The 17768-nt window shown below is 38.2% G+C and overlaps 1 protein-coding gene and 1 long non-coding RNA gene across 2 annotated transcripts; one reads left to right on the top strand and one right to left on the bottom strand.

Annotated features, from left to right (window-relative positions):
- Positions 1 to 1263: 1263 nt before the first annotated feature.
- On the bottom strand, positions 1264 to 8705 carry LOC132091055 (uncharacterized). Its single transcript, XM_059497822.1, has 4 exons — positions 8428 to 8705; positions 7749 to 8057; positions 2066 to 2374; positions 1264 to 1371 (listed from the first exon to the last, which is right to left on the bottom strand). Exons 1-4 carry the CDS (start codon positions 8479 to 8481, stop codon positions 1264 to 1266), a joined length of 780 nt encoding a protein of 259 aa, XP_059353805.1. The 5' UTR covers positions 8482 to 8705.
- LOC132161321 (uncharacterized) lies at positions 2894 to 7619 on the top strand. The gene is made up of 2 exons (XR_009438120.1): positions 2894 to 3027; positions 6834 to 7619. It is a non-coding gene; the product is annotated as an uncharacterized LOC132161321 (long non-coding RNA).
- Positions 8706 to 17768: the final 9063 nt, after the last annotated feature.

Genomic DNA, 17768 nt, shown 5'->3' with positions numbered 1-17768 from the left:
TTTCAGTGCTTTTTTTGACAAATCTCTCATTGGCCCACGCCCGTCAACCGCTCAGTCTCTCATTTTGTGCACTTTTATCAATTTTTGCCATTTTTCAATTTTTGTGCAGCGCCAGTGCTGCACGAAAGCATAACAAAGGCTGCTGCGCCCGCTGCTCTCATTTTCCAAGTCATTGAACGGTGAGCCCAATTTCACGTCGTTCGGTACGCCGTTAGTCTCCAATAAATGTAAATTGAGGACACATTTTTCATAATTTGCATATTTCCTCAACTTAGTGCAGCATATCTGCTGCGCGGCTCCCTTTTAGGGTAACGTTTTCATATTAAAGGGTGAGTTCCCTCTCATCTTCCTTGTCAACGCGTTAGTCTGCGAACGTGTGCACAGCACAAGTCTGACCACTGGACATGCAGCACATATGCTGCAGTATATTTTCAACCTTTTTTTTTTGGTTGGAACCTGAATAAAGCCATAAATTAAACCCAGATAAAACTATAAAACCACATAAATTGCATACCTAACTGAATAAAAGACAACGGTGGGGGATAATCTTCTCCCCTGGTCATGACGTTTACCAAAAAGACTATTTTACATGGTTTATTGTAAAGTATAACAATACATCATAGCTTTTCTTTTAAATTGTCAGCAAAATGATCTTTTCTACAGTCTAAGATATTGTAATGAGATATGTTTTACACAGTTTGTTTTAAAGTATGCGGTTAGAAGAGGGTAAGATTCTCCCCTGGTGATGCCGTTTACCAAAAAATAAATTTTACATAGTTTATTGTAAAGTATAAATTGTAAACCACCTAACTGCTCATTGCTTTTATTCTTTATTTTATTTTATTTCTTAAAGGGGTCATGCACATTTTAGTCTTCAGATTAGTCAAATCTTCTGCAAAATGATCTGATCTAAAGTCTAAGATCATATTGTAATGACAGATGTTTTACACGGATTATTTTAAAGTATAAAAAGATTCATTGCTTTTATTTTAAAGAAGGGAGTGGGGGTTTATAAGAGGATAAGTTTCTCCCCTGGTGATGCAGTTTACACCGTTTCCCTTATTAGTCTTCAGATAAGTCTTACAGATAAAATTTGTATAATTTTCAACAAAATACAAAATGAAAACGATGTCCTAAAGGTTTTTTTATTTCTTTATTTAACGGATACATGGTACACATGCACATGGATCTGTATAGGCACTTATCTCAGGCCTGATTGTTGAGAAATACAGCTCCAAGTACTATGAAAAAAGACCAGAGTTATTAAATGTAAATTAATGTCAGTTGGCAGTCATCAGTTTGCATATCCCTTTTTATGCGGGCCACTGCTCTGTCACCCACTCTGTCACTGGTGCTCAGCCACTCTGCATCCTGAAAAATATTGAAAAGATGTTATTTACTAAGGCATACGTGTGCAAATATTAAAGCATATCACAAGTGTAAACTCATTAAAATAGATGAACGTACCGTCAAACCTAAATACATTTTGGAAACGCTTTACTTAACAGTCTCTTTGTTACACATGCTACATGTACTTAGAACCTAGTAATGACTGTAAATAAAGCAAAATCAAATGTAAATAAACCTCAACCAAATCCTACCCTTGTAACCTATTTATTTCTCTTAAAAATGTACTGATTTGTTTTTCTCTGTGTGTGTGTGTGTGTGTGTGCTCTTGTTTTTGTGACATATCAGAAATCAACTTTGTATAATGGGTATGACACAGGTATAACAAGGAGAGGGTGACTTATGAGGACATAACCCATGTCCCCATTTTTCAAAACGCTCATAAATCATACAGAATGAGTTTTTTTGAGAAAGTAAAAATGCACAAAATTTCCTTTGAGGGTTAGGGTTTGGTGTAGGGCCATAGAATATACAGTTTGTACAGTATAAAACCATTACGCCTATGGGATGAACCCACTTTTCACAAAAACAAATGTGTGTGTTTGTGTGTGTTAGAGACATTTAAGGTATCTTTTTTTCTTGTCTAAAAATCAAGTCCAATCTCTGCATATGCCTTCTGTGAAGAGAGATTTGACACTTTATTTCTAATAAGACTCACCAGACCGCTTTCCAGATGCAGGCTCCGTTTCTGGCTCAGAATGTGACTTGCTGTCAGCATCTCGAGGAGCTCTGAGGAACACACTTCAGGAAGAAGTGGAGGTATGTTCCTCACCACCAAGCCCATCCTAATCATTTCCAATAACAACATAAGAAAAGAAACAGTGAATACAAACACATTTGATGGAATTTTGAGTATTGTACTGCAACAGAAAATGACAAAGCAGTGAGACACATGCACACACGTTCTCAGATGCCCAGGAAGAGAGCTCACGCCTTCCTGCAGTGAGGCCAGAGGGTGTAATTCCTGCTGTTAAAGATTATAAATGAAAAATATACAAAAACATGGTTAATGTACATACTTTGCAAAAAAAACAATCACAAACATGTTTTACAAACTATTAGCTCCAGTATGAAATTTTACTTAATGGTGCAGACAGGATGGATGTTGTCCACTCAAATGAATTTAGGTTTAGCAGGGCCCAACTCATTAGCAGTTCAATGGATTCTCTCTGTGTGTGTGTGTGTGTGTGTGTGTGTGTGTGTGTGTGTGTGTGTGTGTGTGTGAGAGAGTGTTTGAAAGAGAGAAAAAAGAGCAGAAAGGTATGCACCAATGTCTTATGAGCACAGTAAAATCCATAAAAAAATTAATATAATAACATCATAAACATCACATGAAAAAGAATGTTGTTTTTTACCACAGGAGTTGTTGCAACCAAGGCCTTCAGGAAGGGCTCCATCCTGTGTGATTTCCACGGAAAGGTGATCACAGGTGCTGAGGGCAGGGAGATGGTCGAGATGCAGGATGAGTTGGGCCACCTGTTTTTCATTAAACATGGCAGTGAGGACGTCTGCATCGATGCGGAGACCTTCCCCTGTGAGTGCCACCCGTCTCTGGAAAGCACAGGGAGATGGATTACACAGTCAAAAAAAAAATTCAATGTGCAGCCTCGCCACTGCATTGTAAAACTTCAAGAAGGAGACAGGCACGTCCTGCTCTTTCAGGCCACAAAAGACATTCTCAAAGATGAGAAGATCCGCTTTGACCACAGCATAAAAAGGTCTTTTCGTGGGGAGTAAGAGGAGCTGGAGTGGCTGGATGTCTGACAACCTACCCAGACAGACTCGATTACATTTTGTTTGTATTTTATTGTACAATTATATATATATATAGTTTTTGTATTTCCTAAATACAATTTCCCTAATTCTATTTCGTCTCATTCTTTCATTTATTAGTGTCGGTGCAATTACAGTCAGTTCCAGATATTTGGATCATTTATTTTTTTCCCTTTACCTGCTGGGCAGAAATATACTCAAAACTTTAAGATTTAACTTAATTGTTTTTTCCTCTTATTAGGAGGTATATTTCATTAACGATATATTTGAAAATGCCGGGCAGAAATACATACCAAAAACTTAGATCTGACCTCTGACCCCAGGCCGACAGGCCTGCAAAATGTAATACACTGTGATGCTGATCAAAAGCTGATAGGGTTGGCCTGAATGGTTGAGCCTGGACTTGTGGGGCAGAGGAAACGGGTAACATATAGCCCAGATTCAGGACTTTCACTGGTGTTTTGTGTTGCAATAAAGTCAAAAATCATATTAAAGGTTTATAAACCTTATTTAAATTTATAAACTACAAATGTTAAGCAACAAAGCTCTGAATGACCTCAACAAGGCCTACTTGACCCTTGATCTCTCGGCCTGCAAACAACGCACAACACTGAACTTGGGCTCATTTGAAACTGCACAACACATTTGGTCCAAATTTTTATTGAAGCTCATACTTATTTTGTAAATTACCATTCAGTATGTTTATTGTAGATATTTTTGTGTATTTGTAGATATGTTGTCCACTCAAATGAATTTTAAACTAACAGCAGGTTTAGCAGGGCCCAACTCATTAGCATTTCAATGGATTCTCTGTGTGTGTGTGTGTGTGTGTGTGTGTGTGAGAGAGACAGATGTATGAGTATCCCTGCAGCAGTTGAATTTCTGCCTATATTTAAAAATGCTGGGCAGAAATACATACTGAAACCTTTAAGAGGTCTGACCTCTGACCCCAGCATACAGGCCTGCCAAACTGATACACTGTGATACATACACACAAATACAAACATCCATATATTTGAAAATGTCGGGCAGAAATACATACCAAAAACTTAGATCTGACCTCTGACCCCAGGCACTCTGTGATGCTGATCAAAAGCTGATAGTGTGCAGTAACATATAGCCCAGATTCAGGCATGTCACTGGTGTTTCGTATTGCAATAAAGTCAAAAAACACATTAAAGGTAAGGATGAAATATTTATTTATATATTAAAAAAAATGTAAAAAAAAAATCAGTCCTCCTCCTCTTCGTCGTCGGCAAAGTACTGGAGATTAAAAAAAACAAACAAACAAATAATTAACACCAGAATTGCAACTAGACAGTTTGACAGACTACACTGAATATATCCAATACCTCCACAGCATCATCCTCTGGCCCTTGGAGGGGGAGATTGGGGACGTCGGGTGGAGGTGGTGGAGGACGAGGAAGAGGAAGAGGAGGAAGAGGAGGAAAAATATCACCTCCTCTTTCTTCGGATGATGTTGTATGTTCACTATCCTGCAAAATAACACAATACAACATCTGTCCGACTGCACATCATACGATAACCTCGGTCTTATACAGATGCACTGATTAATGACAAGTGTACTCACGGTCCGGCTTAAAATCACAGTGGTTGCCTTGGGGAAGAAAAAGAAAAAATAAATGAAATATGAATAATTACAACAAGCTTTAATTTGTGATAAATCAAGTTAATAAATTAAATATTTAGATTTGGTCAAATGAAAAAGCATTTTCGATCTACTCACCAAACTCCCACTTCCACAGGATGTGTCTATTCCACTGTCTGTGGTTACCCTATTTCCCATCTAGTCGTGTGAATTTTTTTTTATAGTAATATATATACACACACACACACACACACACACACACACACACACACACACACACACACACACACACACACAGGCAATTCAGTCTTTTGAGGAGACAAAGTCGTCATGAGCATTTCTTTAAAAGTAAAATCTTTACAAATAAATAAATGTATTTCTTTTGTTTCCCATCTTGTCGTCTGAAATTTTTTTTTTCTACAATAATATGAACATTTCTAAGCAAGTTATTTTTAAATGGGTTCAAAAAGTGAGAGTAAAGATTTAGACAGTCAGGAAATATGTGTAAATTGGGCCAACCACAGCTGATTCCAATCTGGCTTAGACTCAATGGCAGGGGTTATTTTTTTCTATTACATTGACACTTATACAATAAAAGGAGGACTTTGAAGAGTGATGTTTTTGGAAACAGAAACAAAAAAAGACAAACACTAATATATTCGTAATATGTTGTCCACTCGAATGAATTTTAAACTAACAGCAGCTTTAGCAGGGCCCAACTCATTAGCATTTCAATGGATTCTCTGTGTGTGTGTGTGTGTGATACAACACACACACACGCAATTGTATCCCTGCAGCAATAAAAATGAATTTCTGCAAGACTGCAAGCTTAGAACTAAGCTTAAATGTGTGTATCATTAACCATATATTTGAAAATGCCGGGCAGAAATACATACCAAAAACTTAGATCTACTCTGTAATTATGGTATTTATACATTTTAAAGATTGTGAACCTACCCGTTGTCAAGCACAGACCACAACTTAGCCTTTCATAGTTTTTTTTAACAATTTTTTAATTTGGATAATGTAGATGTTTTAGAGTTTACTGAAATGGTTGTTTATATATGTACACGTTTATAAAATGTATTTATATATTGGTATCTTGTTGTTGCACTACATGTGTATGTAAATATATATTTGATCCTTTTCATATGTAGCACAAAATTATTATCATGTTTGATAAATCTCTTGAGTTTTTTTCTAAGAATTTACATATGGTTGAAAGAGAATAAATGTTAAATAAAAATAAATATGCTCAAAAAATATATATAACTTTGCATACTTAATGGCATGCACATCCTTGACATTGTGGATGTTATTTATTTAATTTAATTATTTATTTAGAGCTAAGCTGTAAATGTGTGTACCATTAACCATAATAAATATGAAGATTCAAGATTTTTATTCGTCACATACAAAATTGTATATAGCACATATAACCAGCAGTGAAATGTGAGTCAGGTCAGCTCCATGGACAGTGCAGTTATTAAAGAAAACAACACAGATGAAAATATACATAAATATAGCTATGTAAGAATGAAATAAAAGTGAACAATAAAAATATAAGAATAAAATTTAAAAAATATGTATATTGTAGAATTAAATATAGATTGTGAAATAATGTGCATGAAAGTAAACTGTAGTCTTAAATATTAAGACAAACAGGAAGGTACAAGAAGCAAAGATTTGGCCAAATGCAAAAGGATTTTCAAAAAATATTATTTCTACTTATCAACTCCCACTTCCACAGGAAGTGTCTACCTGTCACTGGTCACTCTGTTTCCCATCTTGTCATATGAAAAAAAATAAAAATAAAACAATAATAATAAATATATATATTTTCTACAGCCTAATGGTCAATCTGTTGGACAACATGGCTACAGAAGTGCAGCAGTTGGACATTGGAGCTCTCTGACTGAAAAAGATCAGACCAAGCAGGTTCTGGATCTCTCTAAGGAGCTGAACAGAGGGACGCTATGAAGCAGAACCATAGGGAGATTACACACTCCAAGAAGTTGTTCAATGTGCAGCCACACCACTGCAGTTGACATTCTTTTAATTTCTGCTATTTTAATTTCTTTCTTTTTTCAGTCTCTGCCAGTTGAATTGACAGCCAAAATCGAGGGGGACGTCATTGTGAGGGACTGCTGGGGGCATTTATATTGTGAGGAAATTCTTGGACTGGCGCAAGATGTGCCAAAGCTTTTGCCTAAAAGAATGGATGTCAAGAAGGTAAAGCAGCGCTTTGGAGGCTGTAATGATGATGATGGACGGCCTAACCCTTTCATTATTTGCAAAGATTTTTAAATGTCAAAAAAAAAAAAAACACACATGAAAATGTAGTTTGTACAAGAGATATTTCTAGGGTTCTAGTTCTATTTCGAGGGTCATAGTTCTAACCATAAACGATGCCGACCTGCGATCCGGCGGCATTATTCCTATTAAATGTAAATCAATGTTGTTAATCAATCATCAGTTTGTATCATGGTAAAATTCACAGCTTGATCCTCAGAGTGATCTGCATACTCGACGTTGTATCCTTTTTATGCGGGCCACTGCTCTGTCACCCACTCTGTCACTGGTGCTCAGCCACTCTGCATCCTGGAAAATATTGAAAAGATGTTATTTACTAAGGCATACGTGTGCAAATATTAAAGCATATCACAAGTGTAAACTCGTTAAAATAGATGAACGTACCGTCAAACCTAAATACATTATGGAAACTCTTTATTTAACAGTCTCTTTGTTACACATGCTACATGTACTTAGAACCTAGTAATGACTGTAAATAAAGCAAAATCAAATGTAAATAAACCTCAACCAAATCCTACCCACAAAAACAAATGTGTGTGTTTGAGACATTTAAGGTATCTTTTTTTCTTGTCTAAAAATCAAGTCCAATCTCTGCATATGCCTTCTGTGAAGAGAGATTTGACACTTTATTTCTAATAAGACTCACCAGACCGCTTTCCAGATGCAGGCTCCGTTTCTGGCTCAGAATGTGACTTGCTGTCAGCATCTCGAGGAGCTCTGAGGAACAGACTTCAGGAAGAAATGGAGGTATGTTCCTCACCACCAAGCCCATCCTAATCATTTCCAATAACAACATAAGAAAAGAAACAGTGAATACAAACACATTTGATGGAATTTTGAGTATTGTACTGCAACAGAAAATGACAAAGCAGTGAGACACATGCACACACGTTCTCAGATGCCCAGGAAGAGAGCTCACGCCTTCCTGCAGTGAGGCCAGAGGGTATGATTCCTGCTGTTAAAGATTATAAATGAAAAATAACAAAAACATTGTTAATGTACATACTTTGCAATATAAAAAACAATCACAAACATAGTTTACAAACTATTAGCTCCAGTCCAGTATGAAATTTTATTTAATGGTGCAGACAGGATGGATACATACACACACACACACACACACTAACTATAACTATTAAAATAAAGAGCTTATTTTGAGCTTAATGGCAATGACGTCAGCACAAATAATAAATATTGCATGTCTATATATGTGCATATCTCATCAGGCCGGTTCTCTTTTGCTACCTGTCATCATCATCATCTGTATAACCTAGATGTTTTCAGTTATTAATGTTCATAACAAAAATGAAAACAAAGGCACTCACCTTCTCCCTAAACAATGCATGCTGGGAATTCGCGTTCTGAAGCGCGGCCGCCATTTTTAATCTGGCCCGCTACTTTTCGGCACATATCTCCGCGAAACGGCTCCAAACCACATAAACAACGTAGCGTTCTTTTCAGTTAGATTAGACGTTTACAAAGAGCTAATCAAACGACGGATACGACGGATTTCGCCGCGGGTTACCGTCGCGTCCAGGCCGAGCCAGAGGCCTGCTTTCAACGCCTAACACAAAGCTTTGCATATGGTTCTTCTTTCCGGAGTTTTTCTTGGCGGTTGTCACACAACGTAAAGGTGCATTACCGCCACCAACTGGTATGGAGTGTGCATCTTCTTCTATTTTTCCTGGCGGTTGACAACTTTGTTGTGAGTGTGCATCTGAATGACTAAACCGAGTAAGACTCAAATCTTCTCAATTTGAATTTTTTCTATAATTATATATATATATATATATATATATATATATATATATATATATATATATATACATACACACACACACACACACACAGGCAATTCAGTCTTTTGAGGAGACAAAGTTGTCATGAGCATTTCTTTAAAAGTAAAATCTTTACAAATAAATGCATTTCTTTTTATTTTGCATTAATGCGACATTTGTATTTAATTATAGTCATAATAGCATATATATGAAAATTTCCTATAAAAAAAACGTACTTTTTAAGACAATAAAAATTGTACTCTATTCTATTCAAAATAAAAATATTTTCTGACAATCTAAATCTTTACTCTCACTTTTTGAACCCATTTAAAATTAACTTGCTTAAATCTTCATTTATTCCAAAAACAACAACAAAGACTCACCCCAAACGTCTGATTGAAAGTGAAGATACACACCTTACAAGGGTCATTCTACAGAAACGTCCACATTTGGTACGGCAAGATCTCTTAAAATTGATTTCTTTTTCTAACATGTAAACTTAGACCACATTATTAGATTACTCTTTGACTTTATGAGTACACAAATTACAGCTTAATGATTTTTTTTTGTGTGCATGTATTTTACCCATAAGGAAGGTGACACCAGTGACAGTAACACTAGTGACAATTTTCATGAAAACTGCATTTTACAAAATGGCTGCTGCAAGGTATCAAACCACATGTTGTCAATCATGGTATACTCACTAAATTAAGTAGTTTAATCCATTTGTATTCTAGTTTTTTACAATGCCCAAACAATAAAAGAGGTCATACCAGTGACTTCAACTAAAAGCTTCATATGAAATCATGAGATAAATGAGAAGATTTTTGATAATTGAAAAGAGACAGTGGACTTACTATGGGCTTCTCATCAGAAATTTCCAGGAAATTGGAAGAAGGAAGTCGAGTGATGTCATCAGTGTCTTCTTCTTCTTCCCTTTTTTTTGGCGATTCGCCCCAATTTCGCGCATTACCGCCACCTACTATGCACTCGATCCAGAGACTCTAACCCCTTTCCCCATCTTCTTCTCTCTCCCCTCTTAGTAAATTTATATGCTATAACCAGCGCTGCGTGTTCAGCTCCTCTGGTTTAAAAAAAAAAAAAAAAAAAATATATGTCATCAGTGTGATTGTTATTTCAAAATAAGAGCTTTTTTGTTAAACGGTAACACCAGTGACACAACTCCAGGGGACCACTACTTTCATTATATATTTTATAATATTTATTTAGCATTTTGTTTTTTAATGTAATTTACATCATATATTTGATAGTTATGGACACATGGTTGTATTTTAAATGGAAGAAAACACTGTTTTTGACCTCAAATTAAAGCATTTTCCCTCTGTACATGACTGTGGGGACGAGCACTTCTGTGGTGCTTGGAATTCTAATTAATTAATAAAAATCAAATATTGCCACATTGATGGCTCAAGAAAGTGTAATTGTTCAAATAACATATTGTTTCATTTTTAAATATAAAAAAATTGTTAATCTAATGTGTTTTTCAAGTGTAATATTTCTGTAAGGGACAGAAAAATGGACATTTCCGTAGAATGACCCACAAGTTGAAGTTTAACACCTTGCCAGGGTGGAGCTAACACTCTTTACAGGGTCAAGGTGTTTTTGTGATTGGCTAGTTTGATTACCAACTCAAGGATGACCCAATTTGCAGGTCAACTCTTTAAAGATTTTTTCTTTAACTTTTTTCTTTTTCTTTTAGTCATTTTCAAACAATATTATTTCTACTCACCAAACTCCCACTTCCACAGGATGTGTCTACCCCACTGTCACTGGTGCAGTGAGAGGAGCAGGAGCAGTGAGAGGAGCAGTGAGAGGAGCAGGAGCAGTGAGAGGAGCAGTGAGAGGAGCAGGAGCAGTGAGAGGAGCAGGAGCAGTGAGAGGAGCAGTGAGAGGAGCAGGAGCAGTGAGAAATGCAGTGAGAGGAGCAGTGAGAGGAGCAGGAGCAGGAGCAGTGAGAGATGCAGTGAGAGGATAAGGAGCAGTGAGAGGAGCAGTGAGAGGTGCAGTGAGAGGTGCAGTGAGAGGAGCAGGAGCAGTGAGAGATGCAGTGAGAGGAGCAGTGAGAGGAGCAGGAGCAGTGAGTGGAGCAGTGAGAGGAGCAGTGAGAGGAGCAGGAGCAGTGAGAGATGCAGTGAGAGGAGCAGGAGCAGTGAGAGGAGCAGTGAGAGGAGCAGGAGCAGTGAGTGGAGCAGTGAGAGGTGCAGTGAGAGGAGCAGGAGCAGTGAGAGATGCAGTGAGAGGAGCAGTGAGAGGAGCAGGAGCAGTGAGTGGAGCAGTGAGAGGAGCAGGAGCAGTGAGAGATGCAGTGAGAGGAGCAGTGAGAGGAGCAGGAGCAGTGAGTGGAGCAGTGAGAGGAGCAGTGAGAGGAGCAGGAGCAGTGAGAGATGCAGTGAGAGGAGCAGGAGCAGTGAGAGGTGCAGTGAGAGGAGCAGTGAGAGGAGCAGTGAGAGGAGCAGGAGCAGTGAGTGGAGCAGTGAGAGGAGCAGGAGCAGTGAGAGATGCAGTGAGAGGAGCAGTGAGAGGAGCAGGAGCAGTGAGTGGAGCAGTGAGAGGAGCAGTGAGAGGAGCAGGAGCAGTGAGAGATGCAGTGAGAGGAGCAGGAGCAGTGAGAGGTGCAGTGAGAGGAGCAGTGAGAGTAGCAGTGAGAGGAGCAGTGAGAGATGCAGTGAGAGGAGCAGGAGCAGTGAGAGGAGCAGTGAGAGATGCAGTGAGAGGAGCAGGAGCAGTGAGAGATGCAGTGAGAGGTGCAGGAGCAGTGAGAGATGCAGTGAGAGGATAAGGAGCAGTGAGAGATGCAGTGAGAGGAGCAGGAGCAGTGAGAGATGCACGCTGACATGGGCCCAGCCACCAAACTGAACTACATAAAGAACATGATCAGGTTTGTTCAGTATCTGAAGACCCACCTCAACTTGTCTGCATCAGATGCTGACTTCTACAGGAAGTGCCAAGCCTACATCGACCTCCTCGGTTCCCTCAGAAAGCCAGTGGCCTAGTCGAAAAGCAAGGTCACTTGTAAAACCAGGTCAGTTTCCATTTTGTTTTCTTTCATGACTTCCTCCATGTTGATAGTACTTATATGCTGGCTGTACATCTGCTGTTATGTGCTACAGACATGGGTGTAATTCTCCGCAACATTGTTGTCTTGTATGTCATCCTAGGTATGACCGGTTCCTTGAGGGTGAGAAGAGCCTTCAGGAGAGCCAGGCACCACACACGAAAACCCTGGCAGATAGCTAATATGTGCCTGATGAAGAAGCCCATCTGACACACATGCAGGAAAAGCAACAATTTTACTCTTTTCGCTCCACTGAACAAAACTAGGTTCAAGGCGGACACTTGAGATTGTACCGAGATGCAGAGATGACCCAGTCGTACGCCTTCAGTCTGATAATCTCCATCCCACTTTGTTATGTCTTGGGTCTGTTGATAAAAGTTCTCTACTATTGCTGTTTTCACCCCAAACTGTGGCGGCCTGCAGATTCAGGAAAAGCTATGTATGATGTAACGGATGGAGTAGAGCCTCCTGTGGATGTTCAGGCCGACAGTGCTTCTGTTCACACCTTTAACAAGAGGATGGGCCGACATGCTGCTACCTTCTACACAACAAACACCTCATCAACAGTTAAAACAAAGGAAAGTGAAACAACTAATGCATCGGTACTTTAAAAATCAATGGTATTTAGCTTGTTTTACTGTTACAGAAATGTTATTATATTTGTAAATTGTTGTATATAGTGTTGTTACAAATTATGTTTTTGGATAATGTTACTGTTAATATGAAGTCATTAAAGTCAAAATAAAATTTCTTTGATTAAAAACAAAAAACAAAAAAAAAGGTACAGGCTCAACTCTAAATCTCCTCTTTCACTATCTGTACAAGACACAGTAAAATTGCATATATTTGTAAACTGCAAATGTTAAGCTTTAAATTGATACTACATATATGTGTTTGTAAATGTATATTTGTTCCTTTTCATATGTAGCACATAATTCGTATCATGTTTGAAAAAAATCTATTTTTTATAACCGTATCTTGTTATTCCACTACTTATGTATATTGCATATATTTTTTGCCCTTTCTTAAAAGTAGCACATAATTAGAATTGTTGAGCCAGGACTAGTGGGGCAGAGGAAATTCTACTCTGTATGGCTTCAACGCGTTTGGAACTTCAGACGAATCCTGTGAGGTTTTTACCTTCGAAGGTGGCACTTCACCTTTCGTTGGAGTTTTTAGGGGATGTAGGATTAATAAGGGAATTAAGATCAATACAACTCAAAGGGGATTGAATTACAGTGAATAAGAACCGAATTAATATGCAAATTATTCAGAATTAATATTTAACACTTTATCAACCATTCGTCCACCGATAAATTGAGATTAGGGTATTTTATCAATTTTGGACAAAATATTATTCCGTGGCCTATGGTAATAATATCATAAAATTATGATAATTGATTATGAGCAAGGTAACAGAATCTACAGTTTAAGGCAGTAACTTGTAAGCACACAGCAAAAGACGCTTGTAAAATGTATGTAAAATCAACCAAGACTTTATTGAACTACTCTAATACACAAAAACTAAACTAACGAAAACACACAAACATTCATTCAAACAGTGACGGAGAAAAGTGATGTTATTAACGGAGGGTGAATGGAGTCCCAAGTGTCTAGCGTTAGACATTATTTCTTGACCGCAACCTGAGAGAATCAATCTACTAGCACTTTAATCTTAGTTTGTTTTCTTAATAAGATTTGCACCAGTTTCAGCCAGAATTAGGAGATATTGTGTACTTGCATTTAGATGCTCATGTGGGCGCGTTGCTGGAAGTTGCTGGAGACTGAATCTCTGGTGCTGATTGGCTGGCAGTCGATCGATGACGCGTTCTGAGGGACAGCACTCTTTTGTGATTGGTTGGTTGGCTTTGCCGGTAAGCACTACGTTCGCGAGACTTCCTGGATTGCGGGTTGCAATGCAACAGAGTTTCCTCTAAGTCTGGAGCGACTCTGAGAGGGTTTTCTTTGACAAAGTTCAGCGAAGGATCTTACGGAAGAGTTGATGAGTTTTGAGTGAGCTCTTGGTGGTTTGAAGAGTACACGCTGGACGATGGAAAGGTCAGCACAAAACATTGGCAAGAGCCAAAGTCACTGCAAGCAGGGCAAAAAGCAAGGCAAAAAGCAAAGCAAAAACTGCTTGTCATTGGGTTATAAGTGTGTCCATCTGACCCGTCCTCCTTAGTGCGACAGCAAATCAGATCTTGTCTTGGGCGGGACCTACACCCCGTTCTCCTGTTCTTGCATGTAATTAGCGTAATGTCCACGTGATCGCGTGTGCCCAAACTCCTGAGAGTTTCTTTAAAAGCTTTAATAAGCAAACTTAATAGTTTAAATATGGTGCATCCTACACACATCTACTTTATATCCAAATTCTAGAAATCATTTACCCATCAAGTAGGTACCAAAATGCATATACTTCCCATAGTTGAGGTGGAAGTAAATAAGGATTTAGCCGTGAAGTTTTTAACACACAAAATTAACTTGAGTAATATAAAGCATGCATAATACAGAGAATACACATGTATGAGGCAACTTCTGGTGATTAGTTCCTATAACTGAGGTAGAAAACCCTTCGAAAAGGCTGTAATGAAAGTTAAACACACAGAAAGAATTCCACAGGTTATATAAAACATACATGATACTTAAGATATATGTGAGGTAAATACTGGTAATCAATTCAGCTTATTGGAAGCAATTTTGAGACCGTTGTTTATTAAACCACAAGTGGGTTAAATTCAGTCTATTGGTTTTGGAGACACAAGTCTCTGGAATTTGTATCTTCAGAAAAAAGGGGTGTTCCCTTGTTTAAGGTTTGTGGTGATCCTGGGCCATAGGAATGCCTTAGCATCCTTCGTTTTTCTGATAAGGCTGTGGACTTATGCATCGGGGTCACCACAGGGTTTCTTGACCATTTGGTCTTTAGTTTGGGGAACAAAGAGAAATCTTTTCCTGCTGTCCTGGTGTCGCTGGTATGAGATTAGACAGGCACAACAAGGGAAAGGGGGGGTTGACATCTCCTTTAGCCATCTCGGCACCATGACTGTTTTATGACACACAAATGGTTCGATGGAGAATCGTTCAGATCTGTGGAATGCGGTGTTGGGTTCATTTAATGAAATGGACTGTTCAAGGATAATCCTACAGGGAACTTTTTCTCTTTGTCTCACCCCTGGAGGTTGTAACATCCATCTGTGCGTAACCATGGTCCGTGTTTGCTTGGCCTGAGGTAGCGGCTGATTTAACGTCTGACTTTCCGCTTGGCATTTTCGGTTAAAACTTCGATTGGGCTATAAATGTCTGGAATAAAGTGTTTCAACCCCTTATTTAAAAGTTCAGTTTACTGTTTTTAACCTTTAAACCAATCACATTTAATTTTGAGGTAAAAATTCTGGGGCATGTGAATGAGAGCTCAGAAAGTGCTGCTTGCCCGTTCCGCCATCTTGCGGAATCCCCTTGTTAGCCTATTTTTACAATAAACTGCTTCTACGGGGCCACAACGTAAGATACAAGGTAATGGGGCCTTTTATACATTTTCGTGTTTCTTTAGAAATAATGAATGGACAAATGGAGTCTTTAAAGCTTCAGATGTAAATTCACTGTCAAAGTGACGCCAAAATGAATGGGAGTCAATGGAATGCTAACAGCAGGTGGGGGTCCGCTAGCCAATGGCGCCCAGGGATGCTTCAATAAAATACAACTGTGCACAACTGGAGGCTGCAGTTTTAGAACCCCGGCTATAGGACCCTAGTTTTTTGTGACAGCATGACCTACCGAACTGGATGATATAGCAACGGTTGCAGTTTCAGGTGTCAGTTATAAGACCCAGGTGGTTTAGTTTGTACATACATAATTTGAAATACAGTTAATCTCAGGAGTATTTTTTATTAGATTTTATAAAATGTGTTTTTTATTCAAAATGCATCAGAGGTTAATGGTTGTAGAGAGGCAAGACAAAACTGGAGAATGATTAAAGAATGAATTTATTGACATTTATATAGAGAGTTTAACATGTTCAACTGATATATATATCTCTGATTTAACACAAATGTTTTTGAGCTTTTTCACATTTGGCTCCCAAACTCTGGAATAGGCTTCCTGATAAAGTTCAGGGTTCAGACACACTCTCTCTGTTTAAATCTAGATTAAAAACACATCTCTTTCGCCAAGCATTCAAATAATGCATCTCATAATATGTGACTGTTGTTGTATCTGAACAAATGCGCTTTCTTATTCTTTCGCTTGGGTTAAATGGGTTAATTTTACTTTGTTGGAACAGCTGCTATGCTAATGATGTCTCTATTTGTTTCTCTGTTTCTGCTGGGATCTTTATCTCGTGGGAACTAGGATTTACACAAGCTCCAGTCTGGATCCAGAACAACTGAGAAGAGATGATGCTGACCCTCAGAGGACCTCAGATGATGCTAACCCTGAATCAACAAACAGAACTAATAAATATTGCTACAAGTGTGACTGCATCATATAATAATTGCTGTTAATAATGTTCATCGTCTGGCTGACTACGTCTTGTATTAATTTTTCTGAAAAGTCGTGTCATATGCACATAAACTGACAGTAACCACTTTTAAGCTACTACTAAATATTGTAGAAACATAATTTTCTGTAAAGTTGCTTTGTAACGATTTGTATTTTAAAAAGCACTATACAAATAAATTTTAATTTAATTGTTCCGTGAGTTATTCATTACTGTGATTGACAGTGATAACTGTAGCAATGAATGGAACAAAACATCTGCAAAGTCGATGTCAAAACAGCATTAAGTATATCTTTGCATCAGAACATCGTACAAGTATGGGGGTCGGTTTATATTGGCAAGCAGCCTTGGAAGTATCATCACTGGCAGCTTCCAAGCCACTCCCTAGCAACAAAACAGAGTACCCTAGCAACCATTTAGTAAGTCATATCTTTGCAACAGTAAATCCTATAACAGGAATTCCAACATGTTAGTCATACTATTAGTGAATAGCTACATGCATTGGATTCCGTGATCACAGAATCACAGAAATTCCGTGGTATTCGTTATATTTTAGAGGAATTCAAATGTTCATTATATTTAATGTAGGTTTGAATAAAAGTACCATTATTTGAGCATGTTAAACTCTTTCATTCTTCACTTTTCTGCCTTTATTTCTGACCTGTGATCTTTTGAAACCTCAGTACACGTCCTCCTCCTCCTTCCGTTCCTGTTCACAGGTAAAACAGTCAGCAGCAGTTGTCTAGTGCTGGTCACCGTGACTACGAAGGAATGCGGCGGAGCTCCGCTGACTGTGAACCGTGAGAAGATGGTGATGCATCAGTTTTAATTTAGAAACTTGTTAGTTAATAAATCCATCTGCTCAGACTAATCATCTGACTGAATCATTTGCTGCCTTTGTGATCTTTCTGAAATCAATAGAAACTCCGTGCAGTGTTTATCTTTCACATTTACTGAATGCAATGTCTTACATCTGATGCCATCCACCATCCACATGATGACTGTAGATTTGTTTCCAGAAACCACTTCAAACTGGTTTAGAAAACATGAACTTTGTTGAACTCTCCTGAACATTTTCTTATTAGTTTTAGAACACAGTCACTTTCTGTTGGTTTAGCAAAATCAAAAGCCCCAAGAACATCAGTATAAATTCTCTGCTTTCATGTTGTAGCAACATCTCCTTTGACAGGAAATGTGTATTTTCTGTAATTGCGAATGTGTAACTACTGAATTAGGACTATGGAGTGGTGTATCTCAGCTCTCAGAAGAATACAGTATCTCACAATCCAGTTATTTTAGATATTTTAATGCAATCTGGAG

The sequence above is a fragment of the Carassius carassius genome, chromosome 17, assembly GCF_963082965.1.
Source record: "Carassius carassius chromosome 17, fCarCar2.1, whole genome shotgun sequence".
In the NCBI taxonomy this organism is placed as follows: domain Eukaryota; kingdom Metazoa; phylum Chordata; class Actinopteri; order Cypriniformes; family Cyprinidae; genus Carassius; species Carassius carassius.
Note: the sequence above shows the minus strand (reverse complement) of the source record. Positions and strands in the feature narration are given on the sequence as shown.

Excerpts from the sequence above, each read along its gene's own strand:
- LOC132091055 (XM_059497822.1), bottom strand. The coding sequence starts at position 8,481 with ATGGCGGCCGCGCTTCAGAACGCGAATTCCCAGCATGCATTGTTTAGG. Across the intron at positions 2,375-7,748 it reads TGCATCTGGAAAGCGGTCTG|CAGGAATTACACCCTCTGGC; the intron begins GTGAGTCTTATT and ends AATCTTTAACAG. Across the intron at positions 1,372-2,065 it reads TGCATCTGGAAAGCGGTCTG|GATGCAGAGTGGCTGAGCAC; the intron begins GTGAGTCTTATT and ends AATATTTTTCAG.